We start from the raw sequence: 22907 nt of genomic DNA on the forward strand, positions 1-22907 counted from the left end.
TCGAAAATAGGGGGAATATTTGAGAAATATTGACCCGTGAGTTTCAAATTTCCATCGTCAAAGATATATTGGATTGATTTCAAATAGACATATGTCTGATTGAAATAGTCCCCAAAGTTTTATAATAACGTTTTCGTATTCGTTTGCCTAACAAATTTGGGGACTTACATTATATTTTTATTGGTTGGTGCATTAAGTTGAGTGGTTAAACGATTAAACCTCTAATTGTAATCTACAGATAGGGTAATGTTTTGTATCATCATTGGGCAAGTACATCAATTAATCTGCCATTGTCTTATCCCTTTAGATCCCTGATTTGGTTCAGAAATACTAGGGTATGCAAATGCCTAAAAGAAATGATTACATAATAGCTATTTCTCGCATCGTATTATAAACGGCTTTCCGCGGATATAGTATGTACAATTATAAGATTAAAACCAGTTTTTTAGCCCCTATGTGCCGTAGGCACGGGCTAAAAAACTGGTTTTAAACTTATGATTGTACATTTTTATATTCGTAGAAAGCTGGATATAATACGATGCTAGTCATAGTTTTTTCGTATGGATGAGAACCGGTTCCTATCCACCGGATTCGAATGAATACGAGAAAATATCATTATTTATGAAGGTGCAAACGGAACATGTTGGTCATTGTTCATAGGAATATTACATGAAAATAAGAGCCATCTATGAAGAGAACCAGCACAAAATTATATTTTCTCCATAGACATGCTGACAAAGACGGACAAAGTAACTTGCAGAGTAGCTTCACTATATCAAATAATATTTTTTCTGTTTCAAACCTTGAATTAATAAGAACATGTATAATACATAAAATAAATATATGGCAGCAGCGTAGGAAAATATCATCAAATGCCAATAAAGGCAGGGATCTAAAGGGATAATGTAATGACCGATAAATTTATGTACATCCCCAATGATGATACACAAAATTCCCTCTTCTGTTAACTACATTTATATGGTGAAACGTTTGGACACTTAACTTAATGAATCAACCAATCAAATTTCATTAAAAGTCCCCAAAGTTATTAAGCCAACGAATAATTAAAAACTTTTTGGACTAATGTAATTAACCAACCCATCCTTCTTGCAATAAAAGCAATGGCTAATAAACTTTTATTCAATGTGTCTTTTAAGATGGAGAGAAATGACATTTAAATAACCTTATGGTAAAGTAACAGGATGACTGTCTGTTTGTCTGTATGTCTAATCAAACCGAAGGATCTCACTAAACGCTAAACCGATACGGTTCTCCTTTACATGGTCGCTTCTCACTGGTCCTGGGAAGGTTTATAACTATTTAACTATCTACCTACACCCTCCAAATATATTTACTTTACATTTTTAAAAACTCAAATTGAAAATGGGGAGGAGGTCGAATTTCCTCCTCCCACCTTAAGTTCCCTTAGAGGCCTCTAGGGCGTAGCCGCTAGGATAAATGTACTTTACCATAAACTAGAAAACCCTTTTTAACATTTTTATCTCAATTTTAATAGACTATGTCTATAAGCATCCATTCTTATCCCATTTCATTTCAATTCTACAAGAGATCTATTCAAAAAGATGGTTTTGTCAATTAAATGATTTAACAATACTAATAGTTTTACGATTTCTTCTAAAAAGAGTTGGGTGCTTGCTTACATGTGAAGACCGGAGCACCGAAACCCCCCCCCCCCCGCTTAGTTTTGGCAAAATTAAAACCTTTTACTGGCCCCCCTCCTCCTTATTTTCTGTTCAGGGATACATCAATTACTAAAATCAGTCAATAAATAAGGAAATTATGCCCCAAAACATGAATATCCCTGTAATAAGGTTTCCCCTCTGGTATACTGAATTTAATTGATTTACCTCACTCAACTTTCTGGCGTGTTGTACAGAGAAAAAACTACCCCCCCCTTATTTTTGATTTTCTTCAAAAATAAGGGGGGGGGGTTAAAAACTATCCCCCCCCCCCTTATTTTTGATTTTTGTCAAAACTAAGCGGGGGGTTAAAAAACTACCCCCCCCCCCCTTATTTTTGATTTTTGTCAAAACTAAGCGGGGGGGGGGGGGGTTTTCGGTGCTCAAGTCTACCACATGTAAGCAAGTACCAAGAGTTGTTGTAGGTGCATAAATGCGAAGCTGACCAAACGAAAGTCCAAAATATAAAACAAAAAATTACCTTCCGAACTGGCATGTCGTAGTTTTTGTAATCTGCTCTTTGGAAATTTGTCTATGGTCTCCCACCTAACCTAAACATTAATTTGTCTATGGTGATTGTTTAGGACTAACGAATGGATCCATGATTAAAAACCAGAGTTATTGAAACTCTAGAAAACGGCTAAGAACACAGTAAAAGTGTCGGACTGATTATGACGTAAAAAGAATTAGCCAATGAGAGGCCACTATAAATTTTACCATTGTCCAATAATGGCCTCTCATTGGCTAACTTTTTTTACGTCATAATCAGTCCGACACTTTTACTGTTTTCGCCCCTTCTGGGGCGATGTTACGAATAGGGACAATTCCCAAAAATTGTATTTAATCCTATATTTATCCCCTCATTGAAACATTCGCTCATAAAGTAAGAAAAATATATTTAAATATATCTTAATTAGTTAAAGAACAACTGTTTTGTAGAAAGTAGAGACAAAATTATGCAACTCTTAATTGACTTCTCGGAATTTCTTTATTAATATTTCTCAAATAGAATAGCAAGCTCTGTCTTATATCTAACATTTTATATTATGTCAAGAAATTTCCAGGGAAAAAGATAATTTTCTATACAAAGAAATTAAGATGTGTATATCGAAGGGTCTCACAAAACGCTTAAACGATATGGTTCTCCGTTATAGGGTAGGTTCTAGTACTTTCTTCGGCAGTACATATACTAAAATTGGAACGATACAGAGAAGATTAGCATGGCCCCTGCGCAAGGATAGGGTAGGTTATTATGGGTCCTGGGAAGGGTAACACCACCCTCAAAAGAGATAAGAGATAAAAAAAATCGTACCTTGTTGATCACTGACAATAACGCCTCTTATTATTTTAAATAAATTGAAAAAGGAGGGAAGGTAATATTTGGCTGTGTTTTTAACGTTCAGGTTAAGTTAGGTTATATTTTGTACTTGTAAAATTCATTAATAAGTCAATCTGTTTACATAGCCTTGACGTTGGTATATTTGTAACCTCAAATTCTGATGAAATATGAAAATATTTTGGCAAGGATACAATTACAAAGACATAAACAGACCTACTTATTCTCAATTTAATCTGTGATAGGTATTGTGTTATCAGATCTTTTACATGTGTTTTGATTCCAAAATTGAGGTCAGATTTTGTGTATTTAATGTTCTTAAAAAATGGAGAAAGCAATTCTGCTTATATTAATCTTAACCCTTATCTTTCCACTAACAATCATAAACTACCAAAGGATGTATTGGAAAGAAAATAATTGGAGAAGGAGGGGGATATGTATTCATTGTCCAATGAAAAATCACAAACAATGAAAATTATTAAGGGTCCTAATTGTTTAATGGAATGTAATCTTGTCGAGGTAAATGGCCAAAAAGCGAAGCTCTGGAATGGTAGACTAAACGAACATTAACTCTTGTAGATAGTCAGAAAGAATGCAAGTCTAAATAAAATTGTCATTTTGTAGCAAAATTTTAATTTTTGTTGCAAATTTTAATTTTTGTTGCAAAATGGTAATTTTTGTTCCAAAATTTACTTTTTAAAAGCGAAGCTTTTTTATAATTAGGGCCGGTCCGTCCGTACGTCCGTTCGTAACGGATAGCTTTTTTCGTTAATTTAGACATGTTAGAATTGTCCTATCGATTTCAAATTTTGCATGGTGATTCCTTTAGTAGTTAGGTACGATTTAGAAAGCGTAGCAACTCTATAATCATTACCAAAATTTCCGTACGTCCATTTTAAACATGTTGATTTTTTTACTTTTTTAACAACAAATTTTTATGTGATTTAATCATCCGATTGATCTGATTTTTGGTATATTGACTTCTGGGACAACAAAGTATAATGTTACAATCGAAGCAACTCTTTAATCAAGTCTTAAATATGTAAGTATGTCCATAAACATTATCCTGTATAAAGCAGTTTTTCAACAAATTTACTTACAATTTAGCTTCGACTCTTTTACATTTATATACTGATTATTTAGTACTGACTCTGATGCTTTGCTTATTACACTTTGTTGTCATAGGAATCAGTATTTCAAGATAAATAGAAAATTATATCACCTGAATCTATTGAAAGTTAAAAATCGACCTGTTGTGGACATCCTGGTATCGATTATATGTAGGGTTACTAAGCTTCATAAATCGGACTTAACCACTACAGGAATTAAACTTTGTTTGAAATCGAAAGGACAATTCTAATATGCCTAAATTAACGACAGAGCTATCCGTTATGGACGGACGAACCAACTATAAATCTTCGCCTTCAAAAATTTAAGGTCGACCTCAACCCACATCTTCAATGCCCTTATCCTACATGTAAATCAAAGCGTAGTAGATTTCAAGATTTCAAATGTACTAACCTGATGTAGGGAGCCACCCACATTTAGAACTACTGTGCCCCCAACTCGTTGTCGTTCTAAAGCTGAAATTAAATATTAATTTAGACACCCTTCTAGTTTACAGGGTCTGGTCGTTTGTGAAGAAAAATAATATATAAACAGAGCAGATTTATTCACTTATCACCTAAACTACTCTACTTTACTGTCTGTCAGTTACGTTCGTATAATTCACCTAATCCGTCAGTCCATCTGTAATGCTCTAGAAGACACCAACTTTCTCTAGAGAAAATGGGTTTTACATTAGGGTAAAACACTAGAGGGAGAAAGGGTTAATTAACTTTATCTCCCCATCGCAACAACCTTGTGCATCTATTCTCTTGGGTCATACAAAATCAACCAATGGTGTCGCTTGTATTAGCACAGCCAAGTAGCAGAAAATAATCTAGAAGCAGACGAAAAAGGTCAGTGAAAATAAAAAGAGGTAGTTGTATGTATATACATCTATAATATAGATCCAGCTATATAGATCTGTTGGTTTTACTCTCTCTCTAATTTATAGAGAACGCAGATTTTTTTCTTAATGTTATTACTTTAAAATTCAAATGATTTGCTACTTATGTGATTTGTCATCCTTGTGTATTTATTTATTTGCCCTGTTCTACTATATTTTTTCATAAACTATCTCTTCAAGTTTAAGAGTGCTCATGAAAAAAAATAATTAATGGTGTAATTATTTTCAATATACTGCTTAACCTTTTATGGAAGGGTTTTCTAAAGTGTAGTGCTTTTTTCATTAATAATTAAAAGTAAGGTAGAATTTAAACTGAATAAATTACATATTTATTTTAAGTATTGTATTTGAGAATAGTACAAAAAAGAATTGAAGGCATATAAAAGTCAGATTTTGATATTTCTATTTATTTCTACGTTTCTCCCCTTTTTTTTCTACTTCTCAATCCCCGCGCGATATTCAGGCATAAAAGATTATTTTTTAAAAATATTTTTTTTGGAGCAGCAGCTCTTTTACAAAAAAAATGCCTTTCTGTTAGAGGGTATCTGATAAAATAATATGTGGGTTTTGAAATACTTGAGTGTGTACTGTATGTGGTGCTTTTGAAAATCATTTCAGTAAGCTTTAAATAAGAAAAGAAACGATTTAGATTTAAGAAATTGGTAATTCAAATTATTCTAAGGCATAAAGAAAGTAAACTATATTCAACTAAAAATAATCAGGCTTAAAAGTAAAGAAAGGTCAACATTGAATTTATGTTTTAACTATAATTGTAGTCTATATTCCAGTATGGCTTCGAAACCGATTACTTTTTGCTCTCAGCCATACTGAAAAATTATGCACAGCGATATCTAACTGTTTTAACACATGCAAGCATGCTAAATATTCCTGAAATTTTGTTGTTACACAACTTGATTTTATAATTCTCCAATGTGGAAACTTGTTGAATAAGAAATATTTAAATGTCATATTAACCAGAGGAAACATACACTGTACATAACTTTTTAAAAGCGAAGTTTTTCTGTAATAAGGTTCGGTCCGTCCGTATTTCCGTCTAGAGCGGATAGCTTTTATCGTTAATTTAGGCAAGTTAGAATTGTCCTCTCGTTATTAAGCATTTATTATTAAGCATTATCCTGTTTTTAAGCATTTTGCTTTACTAAAAATTATGTTTCGCCTGTTAAACATTTATATTCTGATTATTTATTTTTTGACACTCTAGAAGTGTTAATGTTCGTTTGTTCTAATGTTTCAGAGCTTCGCTTTTATGGTTGTTGTCATCCTAGTTTATATAGAAAGTACCGTAACATGTATAACATAAAAATCTATGTTTTCTGTTTATTAGCGGCAATTTAGTTTAAAGCTAAACAAGGATGATAACATCCATAAAAGCAAAGCTCTGAAAGGAAGGCCAAACGTGCATTTACAATTGTAGAGTGTCCAAACTGAATAAGAAGAATATTAATCCATAAGTACAAACAATATTGTAAGTAAATGTGTTGCAAAACAGCATAAATAGATTATACTGTGTAAGGACATACTTACATTTTTAGGACTTGATTATAGAGATGCTTCGCTTTAACATTGTACCTTTTGTTGTCAAAAACGTAAAACATCTGCATATTTTAACCTTTTGGTAACGATTATGGAGTTGCTGCGCTTTCTAAATCGTACCTAACTGTGATATGAATCACCATGCAAAGTTTGAAATCGATAGGATTGAAATAAGACTAGCTTTTTCAAAACAAACGTTTGTTTACAAGGAATATATCAAATTAATTCTAATAAATTTCATTGAAACGGAATTGAAGTCGTAAAGAAAGTATAAAAAAGACACAAATTAAGTGTAAAATTTCGTATAAAAAAATATTTTACTTTCTTTCTAATTATGCTTACAAACATGCCACTGTTAGGCAATCAAATTAAATACGTCAAAGTAAATAATTCAAGCTAAATTATCGATCTAAAGGAACCTTTATTCACTTATTTTTAACACAATTTATTTAAGCCATACATAATATTATCATGTAATAATACTGAAAATAGTTTAACAATAGGCTGTCGTTATTAAGAACTATACATATAACAAATATTTCAAATCGATTTAAATCGTTTAGTATAAGTAGTTCTAAACCCCTACAGTAACACAAATGAGTATCAAAATTTTGGTAACTTTACTAAGTGTATAAAAAATCAGCCATGTGACGTCATAAAAATAAGGGAGATGAGAGGAGAAGTGGGAAAGAAAACCCCTAAAAAAGAGATAAATAATCCCTCATTTGTACAGTTACCAAAATTCACCCCTCAACCTTCAAGCCTCAAAAAAAAGATTTATTCCTAGCCAGATACTTCCTAACTAACAGTTAAAAATGCATGAAACACTTCTTCTACAAACATTGCATTAATAAAATACCTAGATAAAAATTACCTATTTAGAGTCCCTGCTATTTGGGCATAATAGTAATAATTAAGGATACAAAGTGAATTAATGATTATAATAGGCACAAAAGCTTATAATTAAACTTAAACAAACATACATTATTTCATACACACTTTAGGCCTTAAAAATAGAAAGCATTATTTTTAAGTTTCATTAATTTTATACAACACTTTGAAATGTTGAAAAAAATATAATAACTTTAACATTATTTTTTTGGTTTGTATTTTTTTATCAGTAGCATAAAGCGTTTTTTTCTATTTTTAATGTAATTGTGTTTTTTATATCTATAAGTAGCTTGATGTCTATCTGTCCGTCCGTTCCTTAAGATCTCGGTAACCACATCACTGATTGGATTCTACTCTTCAGGGAATGTACCTACTGTTCCTGTGTGATGATTTTAGGCTATTTTCCTTGTGATTGAGACAGCCCTAAGCCCAACAAAAACAAAAATCCCCCCACATATACGGCGAACAACACAGAGTAATTTGACACAGAATAACTTTCTTTAAAATATCTATAGCTTTAAGAAAAGTTCTATATAGGAGGGTTGACTTCCTGTTACCTCATATGGCGAAGCCCATTTAGGCTGGGGGCGAAGTCGCTAGTAAATATATAAAGTGAGGGATTAAAAGCTTTATGGAAAAGAACAAATAATACATGTATGTTATGGTCTACCAAATAGTAATGGAGCATGAATAAGGGATTTCAGATATCTTAAAATATAAAGCAGTCAGGATTTTTATATGAAGCTTAAAATCTCAAAAATTTTTCCAATACTATACAATGCATAGAACTATAAATGTTATTTTGGAAAAACTTGAGTTTTTTAAGGGTCTTTAAGAACAAATTATATGATAATTTTTACCCAAAGTGCCTATCGAGCCCTGTAACCTCTCAACCTTTTTTAAAGAAAATAAATGGAAAATAAAGGGGGAAATAGTTTGATTTCCTATACCTAACCCCTACGGGTTCTATACTTTCAGTTACCTAACCCTCCGGGCTAGCCAGCTGTCAATATAATCTGACCTAAATTGAAAGATAAACAAGATAAATCTTATTTCCTCTCCCCTTTTTTTGATTAACTTTAAAATAAGTTGGATGGATTTCTGCTCGTCAAAGCATTTTAAGGGAAACCGCAATATTTTAGATCCAGGATTCATACTCCTTAAACGTGAGAATTACTAGTCAATAATATCGACAATATCGTCATATTGTTGTATTGGTAATAATAATCATACATAATGTATTGCTTTTTTCTTGAGTACTTTCTTACATATTGTATCGAAAATATTAAATAGTTTTATATAACAATTTTGATCGGTATTAAAAGAGGCCAGCGGCAGAAGGAGATTGTATCCGCCACCCTGGAAAAAAGGCGATACAGCAGTATACAATCTACAAGAAGAAGTTATTTCTTTCTTATTTTTAATTGCGCTTTGATTTTGATTGTTCTTGGAATAAATGCCATTAAAAATCCTCGAGTCTAGAGACAAAGCAAACAAATAATACGTACTTCTGCCTATTATGTCGTGCCTGGGGGTAGTATAGTTTAGAGTACAACTGTATTATTTTTTATAGTCATTAATGTAAATTGGTCCAGTGGGAATGCTGGACTTATATAGACACACATACATTTATTGGGATAAAAATTTAAATAATTCTATATTATATAGTAGTAGGATTTTTGTCTGAAGGAAAAGATCTCGGAAAGCTTTACAAAGTGTCTAAACAATCAGCCATGTGACGTCATAAGAATACGATTATCTATTTCTTTTTTGTGGAGGTTTTCTTTCCTACTTCTTCTCTCCTCCCAAATTTTTATGACGTCACATGGCTGATTTTATAAGACACTTTGTACAGCTTCTAAATAACTGAATATGTACTTGGTGCTTATTGGTATATGACTGACGCAAGAAAAAAATGTGAGTTGTATAGTAGCTTCTCTAATAAAAAAGACCAGTCTATTTTTTAAAATTAATTACATATCCCTACTTATGACGTCAGGGGCTTGACAAAACTAAGCAATTTTCTAACTCTTTAGATAAATCATCCCTTTCCTTTGACAAAACAGTATACAAGCGGATATAGAAAATACGAGACATTTGCATAATAAAAAGCACGTGGTTCAGCCATGTTATTCATTTGACTAGTAGTAAAATAATAAAAAGAGAGAGATTAGCAAGATTATTATCAAAGACTCTTTATAAATCATAATACTGTTTAAAAAAAGGTAATTTTGTAATAAGCTTATAAAGAAAGCAAGAAATAATAATAAGGTTGTGCATTTCAGTGAAGCTTAGTATACAAGTTTATATCATATAACAATTGTAATTAAAGTGCACTTGTGCGTGATAGACATAGTAATATATTATTTTGGTTAAATATATACACTTTGACTTTAGCAAAGGGTTTAATCATTGTATATTCTTTTTTTATACTTACACTTAAAGGGTGAGCAAAAAAATGCAAAACTTTTTAAATTCAAATTGCGCGGCTTGTGTTAATGGTAGAAATAAGGTATGCATACCGTTAATAGTGCTATGAACTCTAGTTTTTGGAAATATAAAAACGATTCCTCTGCTATCGATAGTTTAGGAGCTACGTGTTAAAATGTCCCAACTGACTTAAAACTTGACTTTCGAGTAAATCATTATCTAACCGTGTACATACCTTTTTTCTACAATTATCACAAGCCGCACAATTTAAGTTTTAAAAAGGTCCGCATTATTTTTGTTCGCCCTTTTACATAGTTTATAAAGAAATAAACATGCATACACTAGAAAGACAAGTTTAAAGAAACATATAAGCAAAGACGTATTTACTTGGGTAAGTGAATTAAAAATTTAGTCAAAACAGATAGTGGTAAAAATGCTTTTTGGTTTGTTATAGTCAATCGAAACTTGTCGCTATTTTTTTTATATTGATACATGCAATTTTGTTAATAAAAACATAAAATATAAATATTTCAGACACTTTAAGAATCATGTTTTGCCTATATCTTTTCCTCTAGCCAAAAATTATAATATTTTGGACGGATCAACAAAGGATTGAGGCAAAACAATCTTACCAAAAGTGGCAGTCATACCCTACCTTGAATATCCACTCCATCAATGAAATTATCTGAGATGGACGGGTAGACCTGGTTGAACCTAACCTTCAGGCCGCCAGAGTTGTTTAGAGATTCCCGGTACTTTTCTTCAGACCTTCGGATCAGGCCTTCACGGGTAAGGGACAGTGTATGCTCTAGTTTTTTTTCTTCAGGGATTAGGAATAAGCAAATTTTTTTTTGACGGGAAAAATACAACTTTTATTATTCTTGTATTTTCTCTATTTTTTAAAAATTCGGTATCTAGATAAAGAAGTTGTATCAACTTTTTTTTTTATAGCTAGCCGGTTCTTTTAGTAAGTAGTAGATGTAAAATTTTTCATAGAATTCAAATATGCAATCGGTTTTTTTGTAGACCTCTTATTTTTTAAGTAATTTAAGTTTTTAAAAAAAATAATTAAGTCGGTTTTAAGGTACTAAAACGCAACAAAATAAAAGAAGAAAATGGTCAGTAAGAACAAAAATAGTAAGATCTTTAATTTGACACCTTACTTTTAAAATTCTGTTGAGTAATTATTGAAAAAATCTATTTTTTTAACCTCGGTATAATAAAAACTTTAGACCTAAATATTTTCTCAAACAGACATAAAAAACATGGGTTCATATATACCATTAGAATCAGAAAAATATTACGAATCCATTGTAAGCAAAATTGAAAAAAATTAAAAAATTAAAAAATTACAGAAATGGCCAATTATTTTTTTTGTTCAGACAACACTATTGTCTTCCCTTTTTTACCCCCTCTTTACCCCCTCTTTACCCCCTTCCCATTTTTATACTCAATTGAAGAATTAAGACGTTGCCTGTACAACATAATATGATATTTTCATATAATTCCTTTTATTGTAGTTTATATACTATATTGTAAACTTTTTTTTTCAATTTTGCTTACAATGGATTCGTAATATTTTTCTGATTCTAATGGTATATATGAACCCATATTTTTTTATTTGTGAAATAATAAAATTAAGTTCAAAGTTTTTATTCTCGTGGGTTTAAAAAAATCGATTTTTTCAATAATTACCTGACAGAATTGAAAAAGTAAGGTGTCAAATTAAAGATCTTACTATTTTTGTTCATAATGACCATTTTCTTTCTTTTTTTTGTTGCATTTTAGTACCTTAAAATCGACTTAATTTTTTTTTTTTTAAACTTAAATTACTTAAAAAATAAGAGGTCTACAAAAAAACCGATTGCATATCTGAATTCTATGAAAAATTTTACATCTACTACTTACTAAAAGAACCGGCTAGCTATAAAAAAAATAGTTGATACACCTTCTTTAGAAATTTGTTTTATGACATACAGGATAAAAAGCGAAGTAGCGGGTTTCGTCGTATTTTCACAGTTGCTTTTTCACCTATTTTTAGCAACTGTACTGCGGAGGGCTATAACCCTGCGGAGTTAATTTAATAACCCTGCCAGCCAATCATTACAATTTACCTAACCTTAAGTAACTAATCAAAAGCAACTGTGATAATACGATAAAACCCTCTACTTCGTTTTCTTTCCATGATCCGAATTAATTCAAACAAATATGGCTGGTTTATTTTTTAAAAATTATTCAACTTCGTTATTCTCGTGGTAATAACTAAATACTTAAGATCTGCTTATTTAAGTGTATAAATATTAACTTTATGAAACTTGTATAATAATTTTATAAGATATAAATTGAGTTGTTAAACTCAATTACTCAATATGTAATTTACTTTGGCGTAGCCTAATTTCAAAGTATGTTTAATTTTCTAAACTAAATTTAATTAAAATATTAAAGTTTACGCTTTGATTCGAGGAAGAAGGAAAATATAGAAACATTCATTTTTCTATAAATGTTTTGGCCACCATCCAAACAAAAAGCAATGCCTAGTGAAATAGGTTAGTCATTATAGTTTTTATGAATGCCACTATCAACTGAGAAAAAGTGGCCATTGCTAGCATAACATTCTTCGAAAGTTTCAAGTAACATTATGTACGAAAAGTGTTTATGGCTGATATATTATCCATATAATTAGCATGGCTATATTCTTAACATCATAGTTTTAATTTTAAGTTTGAAACTAGTGACTGCACCCCTGTCATCTATTATCTCTATTATCAAAGGGTTAGTGTAGGGTAGAAAAATAGCCCAAAACCATACCGAGATCTATGTGATTTTTTTGAAGAAAAAAAGCCTAAAACTATCCCAGTACCTATATAAAGCTTCCCTAATATGGAGTCATTCGGTTCAGATAAAAAAAAACATACTACTTTATAGCATAGGATTAGCAATTATCTAGAACTATCTAGAGTTATTCTAAATGGAAGAAAATATACACCAATTAAAAAAAACCCTAAATTGTTCGACTTATTCTAAGCAAATATAAGAACTATTATTAAAAGAGCCATGAGATCATATGGTGATTCTAGTAACAATTAGAGCACACTGTCCCTCTTAGATCATTCTCTTCATCATCCAGAAGACCCGTATCAAACTGGGGACTGGTAACCGTGTCCTCAACAGTGTCTGTCTCGATGCAGCCAAATATATTTTTTCGCGTCATAACACTAACATACCACTTCCTGTGTCTGCACCACGGCCAACCACAAACCTTCACTTGGATTCAATCAAAACTTAGTTTCTTTGTTTTCCTCTTTTGGAAAAATGTCCATACATGTAATGCATACTTATTTCGGTGGTTTCCCTCAAATGTCCTAGTGAAACTGGAGGTATGGGTAGTAGGATTTTCGTTTGTTTGTGTATTACTTTAGGTCAGGTTAGGTAGGTTATATTGTTACGCCATATTTAGGGATTAACACAGGGTTTTAGGCAAGGCACATAAAAAACCTGACAAAAACATATCCCTCCCTCCCCCCCGGGAGACCCCCCTATTATTATCAATTTATTCCAAAAATAAAGGGGTGGGGCCAATGTTTGATAGGCACTTTGAGGGAAAGCACTGAAATATCATATATGTTAAAGTAGCTTAGATGTATGTGTGTGTGTGTGCGGTAAAATTATAGAGCTGTAGGGGGGGGGGGGGGTTACTTGGTACAACCCTCTGAAAAAAATATAGTATCGGGGATCAATTGTAATGGGGTTAATATAAAAAGATTACAAAAAAACACTGAAACCATAATGTACAGTACATAACTCCCTCTATTTTTGTAGAATAAATAAATTCAAGAGAACAAAATAACTAATACGTAAATTAGGTTTGCTTTTCCAGAAAAGAATGAATCAATGAATCTTTTTTGACATATTTGAATTTGAAGTTACAGCTGCAACTATAGCCTTTAAAAAAGACGTCCGACGAAGAAAACATTAAAGACACTTTCACGTGTCTCATTTCTAACTATGGATTTTTGAATGTTTGTCCCATTCCTCTGGACATGACATGTTAAATGTTGGTAAATATTTTGATAGTACAACAACATTAATTTAATATGACTTATAGTTATACAAATGCATGACAAGGTATTGTAATATTAAAAACTTGGAAAAACAAGCAACGTTGGCAGCCATGTTTTATTTTTTTTGTTTTAAAAATATCAACACATCATGCAATCTGAGTTATGTTCTCAAAATAAAGATATTTAAGTTAATTATACTTGTGCTTGGTTTTACATTATTTTTGTATTTTACTTTAATAGGCAAGTTTTAGAAGATATCATATTAATACTTAACTATAAGTAAATCATATAATTCTGAAAGTAATTTGATTGTTTTTCGTCCAAGTAAGGTTTAAGTTCCTAGAGGGATCATGAAAGTTTGAACACGGCCAAAGATGATTTGTACACCAAATGGCTTTCGATTGCTCCTTTCAGTGGTGATTGGTTAAAATACTTGATGCTGAATCCTGATTGGTCACCCAGAAAAGAATCCTCTAACGTGATTGGTTAAACAAAACAGCTGATTTGTGCTTTTACAAAAGAACAATGGCGTCTAAATTGTTGATTTCTTCACAATGGATTAAGGATGAAATAAGTACACTATGCATTGACTGGTTTACGGTAGAACAAGGCACTGGTAGGGCTCTTCAGGTACGTTTCACACTGGTATTCAAATTAACAAAAGTCTAGTTTATAGATAAAACAGGACAATAGTATATTTACAGTAGGACAACACACTGTACTATAATTTCTACATGCAATCCACGTTTTTAGTTTTCTTTTTTGATCAATTGCTACTTCACGGATTTTCACAATTAACAATCTAAAAGAAACATTTTCTTGCAATTTGACAAAATTATCTTAATTTGAATTTAAAATGTGTTACTAATGTAATAGTTTTAAAAAAAGCTTTTGCATCTTTTTATTTTATTAAGATTTGTTAAAAAGAAATGTATTTGTAAATGGAAATTCAAATTGAGATTCTTTTGTCATCCACTGCAGAAACTTTAGAATAGAAATGTAGCTATTAACACATCTAAAATGTACTTTTCCTTTTTTGTAACAAAAATATACGTAAAAAGTGAGAAAAGATTGTTGAATAAAGTTTTGTCAAGATTATGTCTAGCATATTTATGTCTAAGGAAACTTGTTGATTAAACAAAAGGCCAAAATTAACACGAAGGAGCTTTTTATTATTTAGACTAATAATACAACTATGCTATTACTCTGAATATTAATTTTATCAAAAATCAATCCCAAAAATATTATTCATTCAAAAATAATGATAATAATGCACACGCCATCAATAAAGCAAAACATTGAAAACCTTACAAAAAATTTCATTAAAAAATCTATAAATTTACTAGAAGCATTATATAGGTTATTATTTGCTTGCAAAAAATGAACATATATTTAGCGGTTTTAATCATCAAATGCTTGTCCCAATTAGTAATCAATTGATACCCTCTACCGTATATTTTCTTCAGTATCAAAAGCACTGAATGAAGTTCAAAAATGATTAAAACCGCTAAACAACTGTCCAATATGCAAAAGTAAATTAGGGGGCGTCAAACATTAAAATCAAAGGTAGGTAGCAATTCTTATTTTTGTCAAACTTCGTGCTTTTATTTATTTAATTTTATTTTATAGTTTTTAAGTTTCCCCCAAAAAGACAATATACTACAATGACAACACTTAAAAAGGATGGACAAAATAACTGACGACTGCAAACTATTCACATTATAGACAGTTTAAATTTTAAAATTTGTACAGCTTTTTTTGCGCATTATTACTTTTTAGGTGATGTTTTATGCCAAAGATTTTTACTTTAGTAAATGCTGTGAACTCATGATTTATTTTTCACTTTTTATAATATAAAATATAAGTACAAAATGCAAGCTGAACAAAATTTAAAAATGAACTTGTTGATAAATTATATTTTTACCTGAAGACATAAACTCTACAGCTGCCTGCACAGTTGCAGGACCTAGACATTAAATATGATTTTACTTCTTTTAATATTTTTATTCTTTGTTTTCAACTATGCATTCCTGTATTGGGTAGGTGCTATTCTTTGTTTACTTTAAGACAAGTTATATATCCCTTTTATTTCTGTGTATGTTAGATAATAGTCTTTGTCTACCCTAGACAAGTTACTTATCCCTTGTATTCCTGTGTATGTTAGATAATAGTCTTTGTCTACCCTAAGACATGTTACCTATCCCTTGTATTCCTGTGTATGCTAGATATTAGTCTTTGTCTACCCTAAGACAAGTTACCTATCCCATGTATCCTTGTGTATATTAGATAATATTCTTTGTCTACCCTAAGAAAAGTTACATATCCCTTGTATCCCTGTGTTTATTAGATAATAGTCTTTGTCTACCATAAAAACAGTTACATATCCCTTGTATTCCTGTGTATATTAGATAATAGTCTTTGTCTACCCTAGACAAGTTACTTATCCCTTGTATTCCTGTGTATGTTAGATAATAGTCTTTGTCTACCCTAAGACAAGTTACATATCCCTAGTATTCCTGTGTATGTTAGATAATAGTCTTTGTCTACCCTAGACAAGTTACTTATCCCTTGTATTCCTGTGTATATTAGATAATAGTCTTTGTCTATCCTAAAACAGATTACATATCCCTTGTATTTCTGTGCATGTTAGATAATAGTCTTTGTCTACCCTAAGGCATATTGGTTCAGACAATAACTCATTTTTACACTTTAAGAGGAAAGATTCACAATTTCTCTTTTAAACATTTTAATGTAATGCTCTTTCTGTATCAATGCTACTCTATAAGTGTTCTTGTCTGCAGGTAAGGCTTGCCAGGCCTGATTTTACTTCACGTCCCCAATTACTTTACTTCCCTTTAAGATATTCCTTCCTTGTCAAATCCCATAGATTTCATCTTATTTGTGTAAAATGATATTAAATCAAAAGATCAGAAATGTTTAAAATCTCAGAAAATTGGTCTTTACCCCTGCACCAAACAAAAAATTTGTACCTGTCATATCAAGTAAATGTTCTTTTAGGATCTCCTGTATTCCAACTAAAACAAAAATGTTGAATCAAAGATGGTTGTTTATTTTAAGATTTTGTAAAAATATACCTTTACTAGATTATTAAATGTGAAAGCTTGTTTTGTTTTTAGATATTTTTTGTATCTGTTTAGATTGGGTGATTTTTCTAAAGTGTCTTATCGTAAACAGAACCCCCCTCCCCCTATTTTGAATCAATTAAATTTGAAAGAAGGTTAGCTTTTGTGTGTTAGTGTTTTAACTAAAGCTAAAGTTAGGGTAAGTTAAATATAGTAAAGGGTAACCCCGCGGGGTTAAGGTAATCTAGGTTTTTCAATGAGAGGTTCTGTGCTCGCCAGGTTCCATTAGGGATATCATCATTAAATGTTTCTTTTTTCGCATTTAATTTTTGAAAAAAAAAAATTACCTGAATTTTCATGATTTCTTTTTCTAATATGCATGTCTTACACTCAGTGCTAGTCTAATTTTTGTTCTCACCTATAAATATTTAAAATTTAAAAGGAAATACAACATCCTTATCAACAAATTACCCCCCCCCCCCCCCCTTAAAAAAAGATAAAAACCCACTTCAACTCAAGTGCCCCTAGATGCCTAGCCGCTGATTAGTCATAAAGGATAAGGTAACAAATTAAAGATTGTATGATGATTTTGTTTGTGGTAAATTGTCAGAAATATCTTTATTTGATTAGGAGGGAGGGGGTGCAAGGGGGGGGGGGAGGTTGAGGATAAATAAGCCTACCTCCTCCTTTATTATAAACTAGCAAGTGTGCACCTATTATTATTCAGAGGCTCTATATTCAAATGGGTAGGATAGAAAATAGCCTAAAAACTAAATATAATAAAAATAAAAATAAAAATAATTTTTAAACCAGATGGGAGAGTTTTGAGAGAGACGTATGAGAAGCTTTCCTATAATGGAGAAACTGTTGAGTAGTTAACGAATCTTTAGCTACAGACAAAAAAAACCTTACTACTTTACATAAAAGGATAATAAAATAAGTTGCACGAAAGGTTCTGTTAAAATAACGCAAATCATATTTCATAATAACATAAAATATAATTATATACATACAAAAATAGAACACACATAAAGCATTTATAATTCAACATTTAACAAAACCAACAATTCACCGAAATGTGTTCTATAGTATTAAGTTGATTAAATTTGGATTTTCTACAGTTACGTAAAGAAGTTGTATCAACTTTTTTGCTTTTTATTTAAGATATCTAGCCGGTCCTTTCAGTAAGTAGTAGATGTAAAATTTTTCATAGAATTCAGATATGCAATCGGTTTTTTTGTAGACCTCTTATTTTTTAAGTAATTAAAGTTTTAAAAAAAAATAATTAAGTCGGTTTTAAGGTACTAAAACGCAACAAAATAAAAGAAGAAAATGGCCAGTATGAACAAAAATAGTAAGATCTTTAATTTGACACCTTACTTTTAAAATTCTGTTGAGTAATTATTGAAAAAATCTATTTTTTTAACCTCGGTTTAATAAAAACTTTAGACCTAAATATTTTCTCAAACAGACATAAAAAACATGGGTTCATATATACCTTTAGAATCAGAAAAATATTACGAATCTATTCTAAGCAAAATTGAAAAAGTTATATAAAACTATAATAAAAAAAATAAGTTTAATTTAAGAATCATAATTTTCGGCTTTAAAGGGTTAGCTTGAACCAAACCTGAACCAAACCTAAACAAAAGACAATGCAATGTAGCAGATATTTTTTAAACACAAGAAACAATAATGTATTTTTAACTGCATTGTTTTGAAGTTTATAAACAGACTGATGCATATTTGTTCATAATTTTTCATTCTTTACATGTTCTTTAATATCACTATATTTATTGTAGTATCTATTGTATATATTGTATGAACGTTCTCCTTTTTTTCTGGCAATTCTATAGGTTAATTTTATAGATTAAGCTTCCCGATTCGTCAATTTTTGCGATTTGTGATTGGCTAGTTTAGTAGTTACAATTCTTAAAATAACTTTTTTATTTTTTCTATTTTTTATTACAATTTTTTTAAACTTTTTCAATTTTGCTTACAATGGATTCATATTATTTTTCTCATTCTAATGGTATATATGAACCCATATTTTTATGTCTGTATGAGAAAATATTTAGGTTTAATGTTTTGATTAAACCGAGGTTAAAAAAAAAAGATTTTTTCAACAATTACTCAACAGAATTTTAAAAGTAAGGTGTCAAATTAAAGATCTTACTATTTTTGTTTATACTGGCTATTTTCTTCTTTTATTTTGTTGCGTTTTAGTACCTTAAAACCGACTTAATTATTTTTTTTAAAAACTTAAATTACTTAAAAAATAAGAGGTCTACAAAAAAACCGATTGCATATCTGAATTCTATGAAAAATTTTACATCTACTACTTACTGAAAGGACCGGCTAGCTATCTTAAATAAAAAGCAAAAAAGTTGATACAACTTCTTTAATCGATAACACTAAAATAAATTTTACTAAATTATATTTATTGCTATGAAATGAAGGAAAATATTATTTTTTAACTATAAATTTTAAAAAAATATTAGTGATTATGAACTAAAATTTATTCGTTGGCTTCAAAACCGTAGAAACTTTTTTGAATCTTAATTGGTTGGTTCATTTAGTTCAGTGTCAAAAGTTTCAAACATTAATTACAATCTACAAATGGGGAAGACGAAGAAAGTCCCTCAATGACGCCATAAAAATAAGGGATGAGGAGATGAGGGGTGGGAAAGAAAACTCCTAAAAAAGAGATGGATAATCCCTCGTTTTTATGACGTAACATGCTGATTTTTAGAGTTACTTTCCTCGTCTTCACAGAAAGGGATAGTTTGTGCTTCACCATTGGTTAATAGTTATGAATTGGGGATGTATATCAATTTAACGACCATTGTCTTATCCCTTTAGATCCCTGTATGTCTACTAGCTTAGTAAGATCTAAGAAACCCCTGGACTGGTGGTTCTGAATTTTTCAAGAAAGCTTAGTATTGATCCAATATGTGTAAAAAACATTTGGCAGGGTAATATAGTTAAACCTTCAAATAGTTAAATCAATCCCATTTTTTTTCTTTAAAAAATGTTTTATAAAACTTGATTAAAAATTGGGTTAATTAATGTGCTAAAATTTCCTTTAACACATCTAGTTGGATAAAATTGGGCTTCATGAACTCATCTATAAGGACTTTAACAAATCCAATAAGATAAAGTAAAATAAAATATATTTTCCATAGAATGAAGAACAAGGATAACAACATTCACAAGAAGACATGACAAGACAAACAGACTTAAATTTTCAGTGGACATAAATAAGAAAAAGAAAGAGAGAGATAAAAATAGAACAAAACAAAACTTTAAAATAAATATATATATCAAATGACCTATAGGCCAATGAAATTTAGTGGTATACTGAATGCTCTTTGGTTATAGATATCCTTACAACAGAATAACAGTCTATCTTATATACCAGCCGTGAAAACCACAATTTAAGTGTATTATAAAGTTGAATTACAAGCTTAAACGCAATTTATTAAAATTACTGTCAAGAATATATAGTTTTCAAAACATTCAATGACACAATAATATAAATTATTTCGATTAATAAAAATAAATTGTGAATATTTGTAATTGTAATTATTTATAAATTGTTTGAATGTTTCTTTCTGTCAGGGAAAGTAAACTGGATGATTAATTAATCTCACCACCAATTTTGATATTGGTTTGTTAATGTTTAGGAACTTTTTTTTGTACAACCCAATTCTGAACTGACCTTTCCCTCCCCCCAACCCCCTCAACATTTTTATTCAATGGGGACCCTTTACCAATTTTGTTTTGGGTCTTTGAAATCAAATAATAGCGTCGGAAATATAACACTACTTTTATATTTGATTTTTGTGGATTATCGAAAAATTTGTATACTGCATAGTACCAACCAAATAAATTCAGCCGTTTTAGAGATATAACAGACACATATCAAACCTATTTAAAAAGACAAAACATACATACCTTTATCTGGCTAACCCATTTAACAATTTTCCATTGTTTTCACAAATTTTAATGTTTTCTTTCTAGGCATAATAGTTTCTTCTCTACGCTTATTGATAAGACCATTGTACTTGTTTTTATATCTGCTAAACGTAAAATTAGCAAAAGATTAATTTTTGAATTGTAAAAGTTAATGTTTCCCTCTTATTATACACTAACAACAAAGTTTTTTAAAGGAAAAATGGACCATGTAAAGAAAACGAAGTAGCGGGTTTCGACGTATTTTTACAGTAGCTTTTGATAAGTTATTTTAGTTTAGGTACATGAAAATTGTTGCCTCGCAGGGGCCAAAAATAAGAGAAAAGCTACTGTGAAAATACAACAAAACCTACTACTTGTTTTCCTTTTCTTGGTCCTTGTTTTGTTTCCATGATCCGAAAAAATATACATTTTTGTAAGCCAAGTTAGGTTAGTTTAGTTCAACTAAGTATAGTTCATCAAATAGATAGACCCCCGTAGGGGCAACAGAACGATTTCGAAGACTCAAAATTATATAAGATAGAAATAATTAAAGATAAATAACTCTTTTAGTAGTTGCACTTTTTGAGTTTCACTTGAAATTTTGCACCAACATGTAAAATGACAAATGTTGGCACCAAATCAGAATTTTCAGGGAAAATTCGGTAATTTAAGTCCAATAAATTATAAAGTTACAAGTGAGTACATTTCATAGAAGATTTGTTCTAACAAATAAAAAAAGGTAAACTTACATTGTTTTGAAAAATAAATGATAAATAATTTTTTCTAATAGTGTTATAAAAGACCCCAAAAACATACCTAAAAGATATTTAATTGCGGTACATTGTCAAATTGGTGGCGGTTACATAAAATTGTCAAGATATTGAAGACTAAAAAAATACTTTTTAGAGAAATCTTTTTACAAAATCAAAGTTTATTGAACCTAATTTTGAAATTAGAATAAAAACCATTCCCAAATGTAAGATTGCCTTAATTAATTTGTTTAAAAAGTTATTTCTTATAAAATACTTTTTATAAAGAACATTGCCTTGGAAAAGGTCACTTGTTTTCTTAAGTCAATACCTATTCACCAATAAAATATTAAAATCATTGTTGAGAACTTTAAAAAGTGCCATAAAACCACTTGTTAGTCTAAAGTCAAAACTACAATTATTAACCCTTTTGATTTATCCAAACTTATGCTTTTTAAAGAATTTTTTTCATAGGAATTTCTATACATGTATTTTCCATCTAACTCAAATGCAAAATTAGTCACCAAAAGTTAAAATTAACATGCATTTAACATGTCAATGTACATTTGTAATAACGAACGTTTTTATGTTTTATTTTCAAGTGCTTGGAAAGGAACTTTCAGGCATACTACTCGAGATGATATTTGTATTGGAAGGGGAGAGACACATTCCCCCATACTATATCGCAACAGAGAAAAATCCTCGGGCTATACTCATGGGAGGCCGCTAAAACATGTTCGATACTTGAACGTAACGCTGATATACACATACATATATGTATGATTATTATAAAGTAGGTATAAATAACTTTTTCCCTCGTTTAATCTTAGTTCTTATTCTTGGAATTTTTTATAAAACGATAGTTGTTAGCCAACAAATGTCACAAAAACTATGGGTATATTCTAAAATGTTTTGATTTTTTTTGCTAAAAATACCGCCAATGAATTAACTATAGTTTATTTGGTTAGCCTGAAATTTCAAGTAATTTCTGGAAATATAGTTCTATATAAAATCATGAATTATAATTTTCTATGTTAAGTGCACTGCACATGGCTTTAATGTGGTTTTGCAAACAGGTAGTAGAACAAAGTAAAATGCTTGTCACATTCATTGTTTTCATATTTTAAATTCTCTA

General features: G+C 30.3%; 1 protein-coding gene and 1 pseudogene across 1 annotated transcript in view; one reads left to right on the forward strand and one right to left on the reverse strand.

The window, feature by feature from the left end:
* LOC145308454 (voltage-gated potassium channel regulatory subunit KCNF1-like) overlaps nt 1–21169 on the reverse strand; it is a 65247-nt gene extending 44078 nt beyond the window's left edge. The window contains exons 1-6 of the mRNA XM_080150269.1: nt 21024–21169; nt 17414–17484; nt 16974–17018; nt 15908–15949; nt 4558–4619; nt 2182–2251 (exon numbers count right to left, since the gene is read on the reverse strand). Coding sequence (XP_080006395.1) covers nt 2182–2251; nt 4558–4619; nt 15908–15949; nt 16974–17018; nt 17414–17447 — 253 coding nt within the window. The 5' untranslated portion in view covers nt 17448–17484; nt 21024–21169. The remainder of the gene's footprint in view (nt 1–2181; nt 2252–4557; nt 4620–15907; nt 15950–16973; nt 17019–17413; nt 17485–21023) is intronic.
* Nucleotides 2866–2939, forward strand: LOC145312899 (U6 spliceosomal RNA; annotated as a pseudogene).
* Nucleotides 21170–22907: the final 1738 nt, after the last annotated feature.

The sequence above is a fragment of the Acartia tonsa genome, chromosome 2 (genome assembly GCF_053477335.1).
Source record: "Acartia tonsa isolate MP-2025a chromosome 2, ASM5347733v1, whole genome shotgun sequence".
Lineage (NCBI taxonomy): Eukaryota > Metazoa > Arthropoda > Copepoda > Calanoida > Acartiidae > Acartia > Acartia tonsa.